Below are 22,180 nucleotides of genomic sequence, written 5' to 3' on the forward strand. Positions count from 1 at the left end.
TGCTGCATCCCTGTCACTTTTCAGAGATTTTTGCCATTTTGATAGTGTTTTGATCGTGTTACATTACGTTATTCTGGCGGCAGGCGCTGCAGTCAGCGCAGTCGCATACGTCATTGCTTGCTGCTGCATTTTGCTATCTGAGGAATTAAAACATTCAGAAACGCTCACAACATTTTCAAACCCCAGTACAGTAATGTGCAGTTAACCTCCTCTGTGTAGAAAATGTGGTTAAATGTCTCGACGTTATATTAGATTAATCTTGGTACAACGCCAAAGTTCACCAGAGTTCACGGGGGCGCAGAATCACACATGCTCACATTTGAGGTAAAATTTGATGCAATAATGCGTTCCTCTAATAATTTTATCTAAACATATTTTTTCATCATTATTTAATATTAAACTCAATCATGTGGCTATAGCTTATGCAATTTTCGTTGTTCATATACTTTATGGGTTTAAAATTACATTAATTTTATAGGATAATGCAGTTGTTGTACAAAATGCAGTAATGACACAATTAACAAGTCATTAAACAAAACGTAAATAAACAAAACATGCCGTTTCAGATGTAAATATTATGCCAATATGTAATTCCGATTGAATAGTATTTGATATGAATTAGTCAACACTTTTATTTTGGAGGTTTATTTTGTATAGTGCCATGGGAAAGACTGAAAGCTCTATAATATTTCGTTTGATGTCTGTGTATGCACAAATTTCTGTGCCCCCTTAAAAAAATTGGTGCATGATGCCCCTGAACCTCTTTATCATCAGTTAAAGGAATAGTCTACTCATTTTCAATATTAAACTATGTTATTACCTTAACTAAGAAGAGTTGATACATACCTCTATCATCTTAAGCGCTGGGGCGCGCTGCGACACTTCAATAGCATTTAGCTTAGCCCCATTCATTCAATGGTACCAAACTTCGACTCGGCGCAGTAACACTCTCCCTCTCCCATTATGAGAGGGAGAAGGGGAGCGGATTTTTCAGGCGAGTCGAAGTACTCCCAAAAGTGCTATTCCGCCATACAATATAGTTACCCTTTTAAATCCGCTCAGAAAAGCGCTACGTTTTATTTTGTGCCACCAAACTTGCTCGTATAACTACTCGTCTTAAATAGGAAAAACGTTGATGTGTTTGGTCACTTCTAACTTTATCTCTGTTTGGTACCATTGAATGAATGGGGCTAAGCTAAATGCTATCGAAGTGTCGCAGCGCGCCCCAGCGCTTACGTGCACGCACTAAGATGATAGAGGGAATGAGTAGACTATTCCTTTAACGGTGCCCCACCCAAATTTTCATGTATTTCTACAAAGTATCACATAATGGGCCACTGTTGATACTAGGGTCTAAAAGGAAACATTTTATTAGACACATTACAAAAGTTCATGTAAATACATCTTTTTATTTGTATCATTTATATACCTGTAGCTGTACGAACGGAAGAGCGAAGAGTAAAAGGTGCTGCTCAGATAGTGAATTTGAAAATAAAGGCTGATGACTAAATCTGTACCACAAGATGCAATGCTAAGCAAAATGAAGCTGGAGATATCATCTGTCTTTTATTCATGTATTAAACAAAACTTATTAGGATTCACAGAATAAATCTGACTAAAATATTCATCTTTTCTTTATCCTCCTCTTGAATAATATACATTTTACAACTGTTAAGACAAGCACAGTTTTAGATTGTACAAATTGAAATCAATATATGTTTGGCACAGGAAAAAACAAACAGATACAATATAGGTGAGTAGAAATTCCCAGAGAGTTAACCCTGCTCCTGAACCACAGTTTGACTGATTAAACAGAGATATTGTAAGTGCTTAGAGCAAAACAACAGGTTAGTTTGACAGTTTAGTCTGAACCTGGTTTAAAAATAATAATCTGGAAATCGTGTACACTGCAATACAAGGAACAATCTAGAGTTTGAGAGGTACTACATACTTGAAGTGGGCCTGAGTTGTGATTTTACAAGATGTTTGGTGTAGCTGTGATTGTATGCTATTACTTATCTGACCTTCTTTAAAGACAGAATCAAATCGTTCGTATGCGAGCGAGGTTGTTTCTGCATCCACTGTTTTGGTTGTACAATGTGGCATTACTATGCATGTGATCGAAAATAAAGGAACAAATACAACACAAACACAACAACGGTGAAAATCTGAAACTCATGATTCACATTGCATAATTCCTACACATATAAACAGGTGCGAATGAATAAAAAATGGCTGTTTTAGATGCAGAACAGACCTACACCAGTCTTTAAAGCATTTCAAAGGGGTGAAAGTGCACGAATTGCATTTCTCCACTGAAGTCCTAACAACATAAAAACAATGCCGATCATCACACTCATCTCCATGCCATAAGGATCACTTTAGTTCACACTACAGCTGCCAAAAATAAACACGGCCATTTTTAAAAAATTACAAGTGCAAGTGGGTATAAAAGTACAATCAACTATGAAGTCTCAACACAACGGATGCAAGAAGGTCTGGTGCAGGTAAAGAACATGGATAAAACTGAAACAAGCTAAAAAAAGGCACGTATTTTCCCTTTCTCTGTGTATATATGTACTGTATGTTAGCAGTTATCGACTTTTAAAACAGTAAAGAAATGCTGCTATAAAAAAATCTTTTCGTTTTCAAACTAGGCTGAAGCTGTCTGTACTCTACATATTATTGAAACAATTATTTCAAACCATTATCAGTTAATGTTAAAAAGATATTCCGGTTGGCGTAAAGTTGAGTATGAACTCTAGAATCTGGTAAGTGCGTGGCGCTCCATCTGTTCCAAAGAAAATATGTAAACGTGTATAATATATATTTATATATATATATTTATATGGGATAATTTGTTACTGTCCATGAGATTTACGATTATATCATTTCAACAGTTGAGCCATTTCTTAGCTTTATAGGACTTCTAATTACCCGTCTCTTCCTCCGCCTCCATTTAATTTCTCATTAATAATAAAATTCTGTGCTGGCTTGCATACAGCCACTTATCCCCGCCCGTCCCCCAAGCACGGGCCATCCTTTGTGCGCTGTTTCGGGCGGAGGGGGACTTGGAGGAAAGGGGTGGACATTTAAGGCATGGTATCCTGCATGGGAAGAGCTTTACTTCTGGTGAAAGAGCAGCGGTTTGACACTCCCAGCTTTGAATTTTGGTAACTGGTTGCTGATGATCTCTGCGAGCATTTCCGGAAACTCCACGCTTAGGGATTTGTTCACGAAAGTGTAAAAACAGAAGTTCAGGAGTCCGCCGACCATCTGAAAAGAAACAGATTTTGTAAGAAAGCGAAACAGATAACGAGCAAGAAATCGACTGGAATGTGAGAATTGGGACATTAGGGTTTCCCGCATGAATTTTGTAAAGCGCTGGATGACGACACACCCTAATCAGCATAGTAATGACATCATCACTTTATACACCTCGCATGTACTCTCTGAGCAGTTTAATACACGCATTGCATGTGAACTGAAGCGAGGGTGACAATTGACTGTGAACAATGTCGCAACCATGAAACAATGGCGCAAAACACAAAGTCACAGATCTTTATGTTGTCGTGAAAAGTATAAAATTAATTTTGGTTCGTTTTGAGACTATGGTCGAACAAATTAGACTGTGGCGGGCCGCACCATTCGAGTTTGAGGCATCAAATTTGCGTCTACCTAGGCTGCCGCTTAAACATTTTGAGTTTACTCGGATTTGCGCATGCAATTCTAGTCATCAAGACATTCACACACAAATTCGCGTCATGGGATGGCCTTCTGCGACTCTGCTCGCTTTCTGTAATCACGTCACTACTAGAGCAAGCTCCTGATTGGTTAACACGACGCGTTTTTTTCCGCCAAAGTTCAAATTTTTCAACTCTCGCGTTTCCCGCGGTAACGCTCAACTCGCACCATTCGCGCAAACTAGATGCTTGACGTGCGTCTGGAGGTCTCACGGCGTGAATGAGGCATTTAGCGTGGTGCGGTAGACCCGATTCTACCTGACGCCCAACGCACGTCAACGCGTCTTTACATTGACTTAACATTGAAATCACTTGCACTTGACACCTCTACCACGGCTGGTCTGAACGCAGCATAACTGTGGGTTCACACCAAATGCGAGTTCAACCAATTGCGGGAGTAGATTACATACAAAGTCAATGCAAAGACCTGGTTAGACGCGTCCTTGCGTTAGGCGATGCGAATGACGCGATATGGGCGGCGCGTTTGCCGCGAAAACACGCGATATTCGCCTTAAACACGTCTTTGCCCAAGTAATCCAGAGTAATCTAGAGCGAGTAACGCGATGCCCCGCATTTGGTGTGTACGTAGCATAAGTCAGGGGTTTTCACATTTTTTTGTTAGCTAAACCCCCTTCACCTTAATTACTTATTTAAAGTAAATATTTTATACTTTTATGCACATTTGCATGTTTAACGTCAAAAACGTATTTTTTACTATTTGTTTATTTAGTTTATTTGAGTAGTATTTTACATAGTTATTGTTATTATTACCTGTTATTTGACCTTCACGTGGTAATTTATATTTTATGGTGCATGAAACGTATCTGTTCATTTTGCATGAGTTTTCTGAAATATTGTGGTGCTGTGTAATAGTCACATGACATGCAAAATAAACAAATAAAATATATATTTTTGCTTTTATTTCAATTAATTTTAAAATCTTAAATATATTAAAATAATTTTAAATATAGAATATTAAATCTGTCAATCAAAAGAAAACAAGAAAATGAAATGAATTTAGGCTCTGTGTATAGAAAATGTAAAGAAACATCACAAATTTTCTTTGTTTAATATAAATGGTCATTATATGAATGAATAACATTCAGAAAATTTTATCTTCAGAATTTAGTTAATATAGCCACCAAACTATTGCTATCGGCAGATATCAGTCTGAATAGTTGGCTATCGGTGGAAAAATTTAATATCGGTGCATCCCTAATTTTTTCATCAACTCTTAAACCCCATCCGATTTCTTCGCGAACCCCAGTTTGGTAAACCCTGGTCTAAGTGATGAATGGGAAACACTGTATTACAATATTAACATATATGCTAAACAGTATGTGATGAAATTCATACGTCGTGCATGGAGTCCAGTAGCTTAGTGAGCTGATAAAATCTCTGCCAGTTCTGGCTGGAGTTCTCCTCTCTCTTCACAATGGCCTTGCCCAATTCTTTAATATAAGACATTCGTAGCTCATCGAATACTGATTGGCTCTTCAAACCATCCTTTGGCACTGTAAAACCACAAAAAATTATAATATTAAAATATATTATATTGCTTTATGACTATTCCTATTACTTCTCCATAGGCATCAATGGTTAGCTCACCTGTGCTCAGCAGCAGAAGAACTTTCATGCACAGGTACTCCTCATTGGACACTTGCAGCCTCACAAACTCATTGGAAATCTTCAGCATCTGTTCACACTGATCACTCATGTACGGCAACTTCATCCGTTCTCTGCAGAAACGTTTAAAGTTTACTTGTTGTTTCTTAGAAACTTTATTTGAGGTTATATTGGCAGTAAATCTGACAAAAGTGAAGCTGATGAGACATACTCATTAATCACAAGATCTGGTGCGAAGCACAGCACATTTCCATTACACTGCTGATAAGACCTCCAGCCAAGCCCAAAAGACATAAGGAAGAGCCAAGAACATTGCAGGAGGGTCATCTGATCATCCAGGTGAAGGTTTCGGAAGCCTGAAGGCAAGGAATGATAGACAGGTTTCGTTCAGCGTGTACAAACGATTACTGTGATGATAGCCCATTTAATCTAATGTGACAAATCATATGCTTCCTCAGCTATTCTGCACAAATGAGGTCAAACTGATACTTAGAAAACGTGAAATGATACAGCTTGTATCACTTAAAGTCATCAATCTCAAAGCACACACAGCAATAATAATATCTAGGAAAAGATGCCGTACCTGGCAGGGATTTTGCCCATTTAACCGCTGAGATGACCTGCCGGCCGCCCAGCCTGTTCAGAGTTGTCATGAGACGGGTGGAAGTGTCAGGTATGGTGCTGTCGTATCCGGCATAGATGGTGTCAGGCTCGATGGCCTTCAGTAGAGATAACATGGTGGGCACCAGTTGAGGCATGGGTTTGGGCACCAGTGCCCGGGCCTCGGGGAGCGGTGGAAGATTTTGCTCGGGAATCGTCTGCTGCTGGACTAACCTGGCGCTGGTTACTGGCTGACGCTTCTTGGTCTTACGGGCTAAAGTTAAGAGTCAGTTTAGTATTTCGACTGATATGTGAGAACGTATAGACATGACAAAATGATGTAATAACTCATACCCTCCAGGTTCATGCCTGCCATGAGACATTTTCGGAAGCGGCAGGCAGGACAGTTCTTCCGGCGGATTTTGTCAATGATGCAATCATTTCGTCCGGCACACAGGTAATTGTGTTGTCCTATTAAAATGAGATCAAAAGCTGATTAAAGTCGTACTTTTATGGATTTCAGCACCCATGGAAAAAAACAGCTGTATTTCTCACCTTCGACTGCTCTCTTAAAAAACACCTTGCAGCTTCCACAGGTGAGGACTCCATAATGGCAGCCTGAAGCTTCATCTGAACAGACCAAACAGATCTTGTGTGTGGCAGCGCCGGACTTTCCCACGGCTGAAGTGCTGGCAGTGCTATCTTCAGGCCTGAAAAACACAGGAGAGTTATGTGAAAACATGTAAACAAGTCTCCATGCATGATATAGTTCAACGGAAGTGTCAAGAAATAACTACCAAATATATGAGGGTGGTCTTATCACTTTTACTAAATATTGCAACTTTATGACAAGTGGTTTCATTCTGCTCCCACGGCAATACAATGATTACGACAGATGATAGAGACTGGCCACCGGGGGGCGACTGCAGAATGTAGCCTGAGAGTTTAGCACTGCTCCACCTCCATACTGGCTGCAAAAAGCCACAATTGCAACGCCTACATATGCATTAAACGTGAGAGAAAAGGGAGAGAAGTGGGCCCCATACTGTGTAATGGAATAAATAAACAATAGCTCGCATGCAAATGAATCGAGTGCAGAGAGCACAAAGGAGGAACGGAGAGTTGCACATCCTCTTTAGACAACATGACGCTTGCGCACTAATAACAGATTAGATCTCTGATAGTCATTTAGTGGACACTTCATCATCAAACAACTAAAGTTAAATGTGATTTGGGGTGCTGTCTGTTGATGTTACTACATAGTGTAATAAATGAAATGTGCGTTAAAAAATAATACAGGTACGTGCACAGACCTAACAGCAGGCCCACACGAAAAACTGGTGAATTACAATGTCTGTTTATTCACAAACTTCTATACGTGTCGCAACTTGTGTGTTTGTTTGTTTTAATCTTGTGGCAGCTAATAAAATTATCACATCATATGCACTTTTAAATCATGTTTAAAATATGTTTTAAGCAAAATTTTGCCCCAAAATCAGTGCAAAAATGTATACAACGAAATTAATCTATACACAGTAAAACACAACATCAAATTTTAACCTTAAAGGGATAGTTCACCCAAAAAGGAAAATTCTGTCATCATTTTCTCATCCTCTTGTTGTTGTAAACCTGGATGAATTTATTTTTTCTAATGAACACAAAAGAAGATATTTTAAATGATGAGCACACAGCTGATGGTAATCATTGACAAATATGGAATTCAATGGCTAATGTCAACTGTGTGCTTACCGTCATTTATCAAAATATCTCCTTCATCATTTATCACAATACTTCCATAACATTTGTTTTCCTACTATGGAAGTCAATGGTTTCAATCAGTTGTGTTCTTACCACAATTTATCAAAATATCTTCTTTTGTGTTCATCGGAGAAAATTAATTCGTACAGGTTTACAAAATGAAGGTTAGGAAATAATGACAGAATTGTCATTTTTGGATGAACTATCCCTTTAAGGAAACTTAAAGTGAGATGTTAAAGTGTTGTTTTGGGTTTTCTGGTTACTATGGGAGTGAATGGGGAACACCTCTTCAAGCCTCAAAAGCACCCAAAAGTTTTAAACAAATAACTCGACTCGTGTCGTATATTTTAAGTGTCCTGAGGGCATGTTTGGTAAAAAACCAACTGAAATCCATTATAAGAGATGAAATGATTGACCTGTGCCTGCACATTCTCTTGTTTAGGTAGTTTAAGGACATTTACTTACGACATAAATAATGTGAAACAACTGAAACAATGATAACCAAAAGTAGAGGAGTGTATGTCTTCAGTACACTTAAAAGATATGACACAAGTCGAGTTGAGTTATTTATTTAACACTTTTTTGAAGCTTGAATGGTTTTCTGGTTACTGTGGGAGTGGATATGACAACCTCGGTCACCATCCGCTCCCACAGTAACCAGAAATCCCCCCCAAAAAATCTTCATTTAGGTTCTGAACAACAAAGAAGGCATTGGGGACATAGCAAGTAAGGTGAATCAGCAACATGAACTATTTATTGGACTTAGCAAAGTCAATTAACTTCAGACAGCTTTTCTGTCTACATCAGCAAACTTTAAAACAACATCCAAATGCTGAATTTACTGAATATTGTAGTGATTACATTCATATGGACAGCAGTAACCTTATTCTGAATCAAACAATATTCAAATTCAGGTGTTTACAAGAGTTGCTCATTCACAGCAAAGTGACCAGAAGTCGTATGCCGCATCTTGGACTGTGTTGAGTAGAATTGAAATCAGGTCAACTTTATGGTAATGAGCTATGACGCGGATCAGCATATCGGAATGTCTTCCGCTTGAGAGGATTCCAGAGAATGATTCCAAAGTCATGTAAACTTCTGACACATTAGTTCCCAAGCAAAATTGCTTCTTCTATAAACTGCATGTTGACTACGAAAACAAAATCCACACCACGCAAATGGATTTCAATTGGTTTATTTTGTAGAAAGAATTACGATTACTAAAATTAAACTATAACTGTTAAGTACTTTCCATCAATTAAATTTAAAATATTTCATGAGGTTAACTTATGCAATCCTTGGGTTTAGTCTGCACAAGCCTTGCAGCCCCTTTAAATAAAAACTACAAGACCAAGCATTCGATCGTCAGAGCATCCACAAATCTTTGTCAAGTTTACGTTTTACATGTTATAGAACATAAATGGATTATTGGCAGACGTCATTACGTCCCCATTTCACGCTGTCTGACGTTCCCTCCAGAATTTAACGCATCAACATACAGTTCGTCTTTTAGTTCATTTTACAAAAGCTATGAAAGTGTAGTTAATTATTTGTCATGCTATACATGCATGTGGGTTTTTATTAAACAATATATAACATAATACAATATTTATAATTAAACTATTTTCCCTTCATTTGTTAAATGCATATGTGTCCTGCGCCTCGAGAGATCATGTGTGCATCACGTGTCTTGTCAAAAGAAGTGCCTGCTGCAGACGCATCTAAAGGGTTTATGATAAAAAAGACGCTCGTGTTTGCCAGATACTCGCATAAACTCATGCATAATCAGAGTTTACTGTTTAGGGAGTGTCTTGCGTGTATTTTGTGAACGTGAGCTGAACTTTAATCATAAACGGTTATGCAAAAGGCACTTATTTTTGACAAAAAATGTGATGCACATGGTTCACATGACGCAACAAACACATATTTTGAAAACGCAAGCAACACACATGGCACTCCGAACACATATTTTGAATTTGCACCCCTCGGATGACCAGTCACAAGCCGCCACTGAATAATAGGTGAAACCTGAAACCAGTGAAAGTAAACAAATATATTTTTAGACATATTTCTTTTGACATTACACACTATCACATAATGTTACACAATAAGTATTAGCAATGCACCGAAATAAAAATTCTGGGCTGAAACCGCAAATTCTTGGATGCACTTGGCCGACATTTGAAAAAGTTTTTGTATAATTGTTTTAATTTTAGAGTTTTTAATTTCACTTTGTTCTACAAAGAAATAACTACAAACCAATAAAACATATATTTTTTTAAAGTAACACCAAAGCTGGATGTAAATCAAACAACTCTAAATATTCTTAATTAAGTATGCAACCAAATTTTTATCTAAATAATGTAAAGTTACTAACTACATTTAATTAAGATATACAATCATTTTAATGTAAACAACAGGCAAGACGCAGCATGACAGTGAGCCTCGGTTCAGCTTATGTCAACGACTTCAGTGACGTCATCACCTGCCGCATGCCATTCCAGCACGGGTTACTGAAAACTATGCACTTCATCACAAACCCGATGAACCTTAACAACTATATTTGATAGCCTGTTGCGTTTCAGACTATAAAAAACATGCAAACTCTACATTTACACAATGTAAACAATGCAATCTTGTGTTATCTATCTTGCACTGACGTTTTACACTATTGATGCTTACCCAATTCATTCCGATTCCAGTTGTAAAAACTGTTTTAACAGTATTATTTGCAAATTGTAAAGGTTAACAATGTTGACTGGATACGTGTTATATAAACTTGATGGCCTATGGTAATAACAGTAAAAATAATACAGTATCTTAATCCCCACAGTCCTCGTCACTTCTCAACAATGTTAACAGTTCATCCAGGTTTAAGCGTAGTAGTGTACTTCATATCCACTTGTTTTGACTGCTCACTGGAATGCACTTTATTGGCTTTATAAAAGAACATCATTCATTTATCAACATATAAGCAGGAGTCATAAAGAGCTATGACCTGTGCATACCTGCCTGCAGTTAAATTTAATTGTATTAAATGATGTCTTTTAATCTGTCCTGTATGATTATGTTTCAATAGTATTGTACTCATATATAATTGTCTGTTCAGTAGTAGTAAAACATAAAGACTCTACTTTCATACTGTTCGTTTTCCCAAACAAGACATTGATTTTAAAAATAACAAAGTTTTTAAGTTAAGTGATAAAATGTACATAAAGGCACAAGTGTGATAACATTTTTTGTTAAACAGCCGATTTATTAATTAAAAAACTACACTACCAATAATCCTGAAGAGACCGTGAATCTACTCGTCAATATTAAAGTCCTTGTTACCATGGAAACCAGAACCATGTAGCTCAGCAGCAGTGCCTGCTTACTGCCATGAACCATTGTGAATGACATCATCGAGTCAGCCTCCACACACTCAAAAAACGTACATATGTGCCTTTGACAGACACTTGGGTTTGTTGTGTGTGATGTCACCAAGGCGCTATTTTAAAGGTATCATTACTGACAAGAAAACAGAGAAAATGCCTCACCGTGAAAGACTTAAAGATGCCAAGGACTCTTATTAAATTGTCATCTATTCAGAACATTGATCCATGAGGTGACTGCACTAGCTGGAGTGCCGACCCCGCATGGGATGTCAGATATTGTCAACTACCTTGTTTATGATATACTGTAAAATATTTGCATACATTTTAAATCTCTTAATTCTTTCCCCGCCAGCGTTTTATAAAAAAGTTTTTATAATTTTACAAAAGTTTAATGCCTTCCAATAAATCAAATGAAAGAAAAACCCTCTGCTTTCAAAAATAAAAAAAGTTTTATCCTACCTTTATTTGTTCTCTTTTTATCACCTCTTAAATATGGGTAGGTTTCTTCAAAAATACCACATTTTAAGCAAAGAGCTCAGATAATTGCATTTTTGTGAAGGACTTTTGATAGAGATCAGATTCAGAGCGATCCTCAAAACATACACAGAGTTTAAACTGTTTGCTCTAAGAGAATACTTCCGGGTTTTATAAGTTGAGAAAGAGAGTTGATAATAGAGGAAATGTGGACTGTTGGAAAAACTCGTCATTGGCAGGGAAGTGTTTTTTCTTAATTGACGAGTTAACTTGTCAATGGCGGGAAAAGAGTTAAAGGAACAGTATGTAGGATTGTGGCCAAAACTGGTATTGCAATCACAAAACTTGTGGCTAAAACTGGTACTGCAATCACACAGCTGGTGGCCAATACACAACATGACAACATAAACATCAGTTGAGGGCTGCAACTCCACTTTTTAAATGACAATATCCTGCCCAGACCACTGTTGTCAGTGTTATAAGTATTTGAAATGAAAATGATTTCTTAATGTCTAGTGACATATCAGGGCCATTTTATGATTAATTGATATAAATTTCTTACATACTGTTCCTTTAAAGCACACAGACAATTCACCAAAGGCTGTGTACATAATTTATTAGGCATGCTACAAAATTTTGGCCACCAAAAATGGCATACCGTAAGAAAAAAACTAAAATACATGATGTTCTGCCTTTTTTAGATTTCAGTCTCATGTCATCCCATTATTACAATGCCAGGGGTGCACATAACTGGTGCGCATGCATGGTTAAAAAAAAGTGCACTAGACACTGTGCCAAAATGCACTTTTGCACACCAGTGTTGCTGGAATGTGTTACATAGTTACATAATTTACTGCAACATAATTTTGTTTGCATGCATCTCTAAAGCGCGAGCCTGATCAAGGCTTCAGACAGCTTGCTAGTATAAGCAAATGGTAAAGACAGTGCGCAAAAGGCGAACAGTTCATGTTTTCATGCATTTGAGCAGACATTTATAACAACATTACCTCAAAATGCCATGATTAGTCTATGATATGTTATTTTATGTACATCATCGTCTACCACGCTTAAACCAAAGAGACATGCGAATAGTGTAAGAACCAAGCAACATCTCCAGATGCTCCTTTGAGATCCAGACCAAAAAAAGTTATGTGCACCCCTGTATAACACTACACAGCAAAGCAGGATCGTGACAGCTGTGTGCAAATACTTCAAATGACACACATATTATGTGTGATGCGCCACTCCCCGTGATCAGGTTTTAATGTGTCTCTAGCACTGGAGATCACGCACATTGACTGACACATTTTTTTACATTTTGATGCAGATTGCCGGATGCATGTTTAAATTTCTTAAACAGCGGTTGAGCAGCACTTTAAGATCTGTTTTGTGGCTTCTTTGCTTAAATGGTATGGTTTTAACTTGGAAAACTTTCATGACAATGTAAAACCTGCGCATCACTAGCCTTCATGCCTCTGAATGCTGCCTCCGGAGGCAGCATTTTAGATATTTCAGACGTAGCCATTGTTTCTTGTTTCCCTTTTCACATGTCTTGACCTGTGCCTTGATTTTGTTTCTGTGTTTGTTTGCTGCCTGCCCTGACCTCTAGCCTGGTCAGCTCCTGAGCATCATTCTCGCTTGCCCCGGGCAATCGGGCACTCCTCACAAGCCCTTTCTGAAGAGCACGCACATAAAGAATAGACTGAGGGATGTCCAGAATCAATATTGTTTTGTTCAGAGAATATTTTTTTTAACCCAGTCCTAATAAAGAGACTTACTATTGCAGCTGATCACACCACAGGAACGTACCATTTTTATTACAGAAATGAAGCGAATGAAAAAAACATTTCACCAGCTATGGAACTCCATTCAGTTCTGGTGAGTGTGACGTCACCTGAAATGGCCCATACGTGTTGTATTTTATACTAAAAAAAATATGTATATATATTGTTTTTTATATATGTCTGTAGGCATAGTGCCACCTATCAGTGGAAGTTGATGAAATTCGGCATGCTTCCCAGAGCCATGGAAAGAGTTTCCCCAACGAAATTCCAAATAGCTCGGCCGTCACATGATTCATGGAGACTTCGGTTAGTTCCTGGAAGCTCATAGTGAGTCAATGAAATACATTGAGTTTGAGCCAAAAAGCTGTGATTTTTCTTAATTAATATTGAAGAAATGCGTTGATTTACAATATATAGATACCACTTATGTATCATTGTACATGGTTTATCCAAAAGGAATAAAAACAGCAATTGTTTTGAAGGTTATAACAATTTTAACAAACTTTGCTACATTTAGCAACTAGAGGTTGCTGGACCCAAACTTCACCAAAACCTTCAGAGCATGGTGCTGGAGAATCATACAAAGTTTTGTAATAATACGCTATTTCTGACGCTTTTACTTACTAAACAGTTACAATGTTGTGTATTCATCTTGAAGTTGGCTAAAGGTTAAAATTCATATGGGGAAAACAAACTAGAAAAGGCTGTTAAAGCGAGTGGTGACTGCGGCACTTTGGAAGTGAAGCAACATAAGACAGGAAAAAACATGTTATTAGATAGACAACAACAGCCTGTTCATGCCATGACGGGAAGACTTTTTCAAAGCTAAACTTTTTCTGCTAAAATCACATTTTCTTAGATGTCTATTAGCTTATTAAAAAACTGCAATTGACAACCACAGAATGCACAACTTCTGCATTATTACCTAACCTGGAAGTGATGAATTGATCTCCACAGGCACTACCCTGCTATCTGACCAAAGAAACAAAGCAGAAGTTTGAAAACTCATCTATTTGTTGTATGAGCCATTGCCAAATGTTGTAAGTTGTTTAAATAAGTTAAATGGCACTAATGCATTTCATGCATTTTACAAGATTTCCAAGACCAATGCAAAAACAGCAATAAAAAGGAAACGGCTCTCACCCTGCAGAAAAATGCATGAAACAGAAAGAGGAAGCTAAGAATGGCATTGCTGCATCTGAAATTCTTTTTAAAGCCTTGAATATGTTTGAGATAAGATGCATGCCTTCACAAGGCATCAGGCTGCCCAAACAAAGGTCCTGCATTTTAAACACACAGTTTCCTAAAATAAAGCGCCTTCAAATGCACTATAAATTCATCCATGAATATATAATCGAAACACAAGGACCTCTTTCTTTCGTTGACTCATGGTTCATGGTACAAAGACTGAAATGTAGGTCACATTTACTTTACAACCAGTTTATCCACATTGGTTTGCCCAACCTGAAAAACCGTTACATTATCTGCATTCTTTTTTTAATGGAAACCAGCCACCAAGAGAAATAAAAAACAAAGATAAGCAATACACATTAAAAATAAACACAATACGTGGCTTTACGAAACAAACAGTTCAAATTGACCTCAAAGCTATTTTCTAATATGCAAACCAGTCACCACACATGATTTTTTCTCTTTATCAATGGGGCAACTTGTTACAGTAGTTGACAACCATTAACAGTCAACAACTATAGTAATGACTTGCATTACTTGACTGAAGACTTGTTTATTCTGGTTTATGTGTCTATTTATTTATTAAACATTAGATTTGATCTTTTTGCTGTTGTGGGAATTTGACCTAAGCAAGTCACTAGAGGTCATGGACTGCAGTGACTGTACCAGATAGGATATTGCATGTAATAATAATAATATCCCCAACTATTGTTAAAATCGCTGTTTGCGCTTAAAGGGCCATTGTAGTTTTGTCGCGTCACACTGCTGGTTTGCAGTGTAGACACAACGTATGATAGATCTGCTCAGCCCAGCTGCGGTGCAGAAGGGAAAGTAGGTCAATCCAATGGCACTCCGAGTGTTTCAGGCGGCGGCCTGTGTGTTAAAGCACAGTCGTGATTTACATCCCTTATCCACTTCTGCTGACTGTCAAGATTTCTGCTCTACGGGAATCGAACCGAGACAGTGAGACATTGAGTAATCAAGATAAAGAGAGAGAGGTAGAGAGAGAAAAGAAAAACGAAACGGATGGAGGCCGTCCTCTTTAATAGCTGTAGTTAAACTTGGGTTGGCTGCTGTGTCAAATATCTGTGATGATGACTAACAAGCCTGACATTCCTAATGCAGAGATGCTGTAAAAAGCTTCCTGATATGGAAAACTTAGTGCAGAAGTAACTGAAAGTCATTTTAAGCTTCTCAGTTTAGTATGTGGTCATTTTAGTTATGCAATATGTATGAATAGGCATAAAGAGACACAATGCTGTCACTATAAATTGTAAGCAGTATATTAACCATAACTGTTCCAGTCATGCCATAATACACAACAGACTGTATTGAGCAGTCAACATCCAAAAATTTGAATGCATATTCGATGAAGGGTTTAAATTAACAATCAATCAATCGAATAATCATTACCTGTAATAGTGCAATAGGCCTTTACTGCAGTGGCATATAGCCAATGACATGAAAGTGTGCGTAGTAACGCCAGCTTCCTCATGCAAATAATTTTTTTGTATCTAAATAACATGCTAGTGGGATTGTAAAATGAGTCAATGTAGTTGGTGTTTTAATAAAATCATCTATTTTAACTTATCTCTTAATAAACTATAATTACTTACAGACACAGTGTATAACTCCGCCTCACATCTGGTAACAGTCGCATGTAAGTCCATGCGTCCATGATATGTCCGAATAAAAGATTTCATTATCATCAAGTGTTATTTTTCTAGTTGTTCACCTCGCTTTCCAACACTGGTTGTTGTAATTGTTTTCAAAAAGGGCACTTTTCCCATCATCACCTCCAGTTTGGACTTGCGGCGCACTCAGCAAAGATGCTTATATTTTGGAGATGACAACCTTTGACCAATAAAAAAACCCACAGCAGTCAACTTGGCTAGCTTGCAGCACCTCAGCCAGTCAATAATGATCAGTGACATCTGTTGCGAGTGTTACGACAGTCAGTTACAGTTTACATTTCACAGTTCCTTGCCAGAATTTAAGATTACATTTTAATCTGTTCATTAAAAACGGCTTTTGGTCTCCTTCCCTGTGTATGGCAGCATTAGCAGCGTTGCTATGCTAAACTTGCAGGCTTCCCTAGAGAGGGTCTTTAATGTCAGTAGGCTAATCATATTTCGTATATAATCGCATTTGCATTTTCTATATCGGACCCTATCAGATCCACTGCAGATGCCATTTCGTTGCCTCGTCTCGCATGATATTTTAATGCAAAAATCGTATATATTGTGCCTATAAGTTATTTAATTAAATGATTAGTCAATTTTCTTAAATAAAATCCAGGTAATTTACTCACCACCATGTCATCTAAAATGTTAATGTCTTTCTTTGTTCAGTCGAGAAGAAATTATGTTTTTTGAGGAAAACATTCCAGGATTTTTCTCATTTGAATGGACTTTAATGGACCCCAACACTTAAAGGTTTTAATGTAGCTTAAAATACCAGTTTCAAAGGACTCTAAATGCACTTTTAAACCACAACTTCTCTTCTTCCTCTGGTCCCCTGATGCGCCAGCGCGACCTCATGCAATACGTCATCACGTCAAGAGGTCACAGATGACGAACCCGAAACTCCGCCCCAGTGTTTACAAGTGTGGAGAAAGAGGAGCGTTCCGACGTTGTTGTATGTGGAAGGATACTAATTAATGTCTTTGTGTCAGTTTATTGTTTAAAATGGTCTGCAAATGTGCGTTTCATATATGTAACACGGACCTTTCCATGGCATTACGCAATTACGTGAGGTCGCGCTGGCGTGTCACAGAACTGGAGATAGACGAGAAGTTGTGGTTTAAAAGTGAATGTTTTTTTCTTGACAAAAATGACAATCGTTTCGCTAGATAAGACCCTTATGCCTTGTTTGGGATCGTTTAGAGTCCTTTGAAGCAGCCATTTTTAACTGCATTAAAACTGTTAAGTGTTGGGCTCTATTAAAGTCTCATAAAAATGAGAAAAATTCTGGAATGTTTTCCTCAAAAAAAAAAACATCATTTCTTCTCGACTGAACAAAGAAAGACATCAACATTTTGGATGACATGGTGCTGAGTAAATTATCTGGATTTTTTTAAAGAAAATAGTCTCTAAACCTTTAAGAGACTTAATGTCTCCCCGTTGACAGGAATTGTATCACTTAAAACTCATCTTTGAGCATCATAATAGAATATGTAAAAGTTTTACCTGTCACAGTAATTTCTTCATGCTTTTAAACAGCTTGAATATAACCAGGGCTTGACATTAACACCCGCCAAATGCGGGTAAATTTCCATTGTGGTGGGTAAGACAGCCAACCCCACTAGCCACTTTGGCAGGTTGAATATACATTTTTTTTTTCTTAAAAGTTATGCGAAATGATAAACAATGCATAATGCGACACTGGGAAACTACAACTCCCATGAGCACTCACTGCACCCAGCGCAACGTACAGTAGGGTTTATTTACGATAGAGACCTCGAGCCCTGATGGATTTGTGAATGGACGCAGTCTGAGCGCATACACGCACACTTTAGGAAAGATAAAACAATTGCATGAAAGTGATTGAAGAGATTTAAAGTGTGTGCACACTCTCTGGAAAAGAGCGGAGAAAAATTATAGCGCATACCTGACTCATGCCCACGTCACCAGTTTTGTCCAAAGTCAACCCGCAAGCGGAGAGGTTCGCACATCATATTAATGTAGGCTATACTTTGGGAAAGTAAAAGAGTAGTAAAAGAGCGCCTTAAATTCCTAAATCACTTTTAATAGAAACCATGAATGATCAAGCTTATAAAAAACAATCTGCATGAACAAGTTGACAGGAAAATTCACGTTCATGCCTTGACACTATTTACTCCTGTTGTTAATAAATATTTCAAGTGTTTGTCTAGGGTTTTTGTGTTAATCTTTTCAGTTAATCTTCTACACCCCTACATTACTTTTTATATATTCATTAGAAGTTAATCTATTTATGCCTAAATAGCTTGTTTTTCATGCACCTAAATATAGGCTACTGATATACATGGTATATACCGGCTTATAAATATAGTTTTAATTTGGGTGGTCAATCTGCATTTGAAAGTAAATCTGCATCTAATCTAGATAAATCAAGTAAAATTACATTTTAAAATTAAAGTCATTTTAGGATGCCAAAGTCACGTTTAATCTTATAAAATGTATTTTACCAAAAACAAAATTGTGGCCAGTAAAAATGCTGAGTGGCTAGTAACTTTGGAAACAACTAGGCACTTTGGCTGGTGAGCAAAAAAGTTAATGTCGAGGCCTGAATGTAACTCTACACCCTTTCCTCATTAAGTATACATGGATTTATAAATATGCTAATTAGCCACCACCTCTACTCAATCGCACAGCTCTGACCATATATATGAATATGCAAATTAGTTCCCGCCTCCACTCTTTCGCACCACCTCGGACCATAGATATATCTGTAAACAGATGCTACATTTATCAGTTTCAGACACATAACTGCATAGAAGCAAAGCTGAAGCAGAGGTGCTGTGATCATTTCAGCGCCCGGGTCTATGAGGCATCCATACATAATATCTATAACTCAAACTACTGATCCATGGATTCGACTGTGTTTGTCTCAACAAACTTCTGTTTGCCTCTTATTTACTGTAATAACATTTGTGTTATATCGGCCTCATATCAGCCATACAGATTCAGGGTTTCTGCAGGTTTCACCAAGTCTAATTTAAGACTTTTTAAGACTTTTTTAAGACTATTATGAATGAAATTTAAGACATATCACGACAATAAAGTCCAATTTTATAGTCCAGTGTGCATGCATCCATGTGTTTTTTAGAATCTTTTATGACAAAAAACAAGCTGTATTTTCTAGGGCTAGACACTTGCCTCGCGAGATGAAACGATATTGGGTTTACGAGAATAAGATCAGACAAGATTTTTACACTTTGCTGATATTACAAAATTTTTTCACCTTAAACGTCATGTGAAGTTTTAAGAAATCCCCAATGATAAAATATATTATGAAAAAATTGCTTTTTAACTGAAATCACAAGTCACAACCAATCTAGGGGTTTCACTTACAGTTATTTTGGTTAACGATGATGATCAAGTAATCTGATATTTTTTTTGTAATAAAAATAGACCTAAGTGGGCAAAAGCATTTATGATGACAATAATGATGATACAATAATAATTAGTTCAAATAATGTATCAAAAATAAACACATGGTTTCATTTAACATCAATGTTAAAGAATATAGGGGTGGTTTCCCAGATAGGGTTTAGATTAATCCAGGACTAGGTCTTATTTATATTAGGACATGGAAGGAGTTTTTTCAAAAAACATTACTTACAAAATACATTACTGGTGTGCATCTTGAGACAAAACAATGGTGAAATATTTTATGGCAAAAATAGAAATAATCAAATTTATGAGACATTGGCGCATCTAATGCCACGCGAGCAGTGATCACGGACTTAATCTGTTTGTTTTTGAATCATGCATGTTAACTTTACTGATGTCATATGCCAGTCTGCGTAGCTCAACACAACATCAAACACGCGCACCTAGTCTTTACTACCACAGGCGCTTGTAATGCTAACCAGACATCCAAATGCCGCCATAACCACAAATAAATAAATTCATTAATTAATTAATAAACAAACCCACATGATCATCGTTTTTGTGATCGATCATCGATGCCATGTTCGAGTACTCGTGCCCAATCCCTAGCACCAATAAATTCTTATATATCAGACCGAGTAAAAAGTTTGTTTAATTCTGTTTTAATTTAGAAATGTTAGAATTAATCAGCAAATTATTACTTTTGGGCAAACGGTAGGGCTGGGTATCGATTCAGATGTTTCAGATCGATTCGATTTCGATTCACAAGCTATCAAATTAATTCAATTTTGATTACGATTTTAGGGTTGGTTTTTATACTCGATTCTCGAATCAACTCAATGAATATAAATTTAATATTATTACAGCAGTTCACCTCTGCATTACAAATCGCGCATATAGCTTTGTTCTTGACTCTATCATTGTCGTCTTGCTTGCGAAAATACCTCTGACTTTTTATATGAAGGTGGCATCAATGTCGACGAAGCACCTGAAAACGCCATTTTAAGCACTGAATGAATGAATGAATGACAAGCGCGCCTCTCACTCCTTGGTAACATCGTGCAAGGCAAAAAAGAGGGAGACATCTAGTGGAGAAGACTAGTAATTAGATTAACGTTAATCTTACGCTCAATTTTTGCGAAAAAAAAACATTTGATTCGTGGCCTTTGAGAATCGAGTTTGAATCGACTACATAAAAAAAATTAATCGAAAAATCTATTTTTTACCTAGCCCTAGCAAACGGGACAGGCTTCCTTTCATTCAAATACATTTTTTTGTGTGTATTTTGGTAAATGGGTTTTTATTTATTTATTTGTGTAATTGAGAAAGAAACCAGGATTAAGGGAAACAGAGTGTAGTAGACCTATCATCAGATCCACACTCCGGAGCAGAGGGGGCGCTTATGCACCTATAAGCTGGATGCCAACCGCTGTTAAACAATAAGAAGAAGACAAGCTTCATTAGCACAGTGGAGCCAAACGTCGATCGGATGTTTGATGGAGCAGAAGCTGCAGTGTTAAAGCTGCAATTGCCAATAATGTTTTGCATGTCGTAGCGCAATTTAGGGCTACTGATGTAGGGACAACAACAGAACAGAACTGAGAGATGCCGAGTGTTTTTTCGACAGGTTTCTGCAGCAACTTTGTGTTACACTAAATGTGTGCCTCCATTTTTCCGAGTTTTAAAACTTTACGGCAAAATAAACAATGGAGCTCGTACACTAACTGGTCTTTACCACTAACTGATCTTAACCACAGCGCAAAATCAGCATTAAGTACCCAGTTTTCATTAAATTTGCACATCCCCATAGCTTAAACTCACACTTTTCTCCATTTGCTGATACTCGTTCACGCACTTTAGCGAACTCCTCGCAAACTTGTGCTTTAGTTGATTCCACCTATTAAGTTTTGACTGACACATGACGAACATGTAAAACAGTTACAATCTTCTTGGCAGTGTTGGTTGGACAACATTTTTAAGACCTTTGATCAGCGGATTTAACATTTTAAGGCTAATTAAAGGGACACTTCACCCATTTGCATTAAGCTTTGTATAGTTAGAACCCCAGTCATGTTTTTGAATGGTCATGCATAATTTTCTCAGTTGTCGCTCAGACAGAAGAAATACAGATTTCAGTGTTGCACTTCCTTCTTTCAATGATGTAAAATCATCATTTTGCATCATTGAAAGATGGAAGTCCAATATCTTTGTTGAGGGAGTGAGACTACAAACACCCCCTTTCTCGGTCAAATAGGCACCAAACTCTAAATGAATGTTACATTTCGACTACAAATATGACACACTTTCAATAAAGATTCATGTTTCTACGGTTGAAATGCTCCTTAAAGGCCTTATTTTCATACTACAGAATTTAAGACAGAATCCCCGGAAACCCTGAGATTTCTTAGTATCTGTTAAAAAAACATATTGGTCAATCTCTAATATAAACAACAAAAATCTGATTCCCCGACAGTGGGACTTTATAAACTGCCGTTGTAACATGGCTTTGATATATCCAATACAACAAGTTA

At 37.3% G+C, this 22,180-nt stretch overlaps 1 protein-coding gene across 1 annotated transcript in view; it reads right to left on the reverse strand.

The window, feature by feature from the left end:
• Positions 1-1,547: 1,547 nt before the first annotated feature.
• nr3c1 (nuclear receptor subfamily 3, group C, member 1 (glucocorticoid receptor)) overlaps positions 1,548-22,180 on the reverse strand; it is a 31,354-nt gene continuing 10,721 nt past the window's right edge. Inside the window, exons 3-9 of the mRNA XM_065271260.2 lie at positions 6,525-6,679; positions 6,324-6,440; positions 5,953-6,243; positions 5,581-5,725; positions 5,352-5,482; positions 5,100-5,257; positions 1,548-3,276 (exon numbers count right to left, since the gene is read on the reverse strand). Coding sequence (XP_065127332.2) covers positions 3,124-3,276; positions 5,100-5,257; positions 5,352-5,482; positions 5,581-5,725; positions 5,953-6,243; positions 6,324-6,440; positions 6,525-6,679 — 1,150 coding nt within the window. The 3' untranslated portion in view covers positions 1,548-3,123. The remainder of the gene's footprint in view (positions 3,277-5,099; positions 5,258-5,351; positions 5,483-5,580; positions 5,726-5,952; positions 6,244-6,323; positions 6,441-6,524; positions 6,680-22,180) is intronic.

Source organism: Paramisgurnus dabryanus, chromosome 16, assembly GCF_030506205.2.
Source record: "Paramisgurnus dabryanus chromosome 16, PD_genome_1.1, whole genome shotgun sequence".
Lineage (NCBI taxonomy): Eukaryota > Metazoa > Chordata > Actinopteri > Cypriniformes > Cobitidae > Paramisgurnus > Paramisgurnus dabryanus.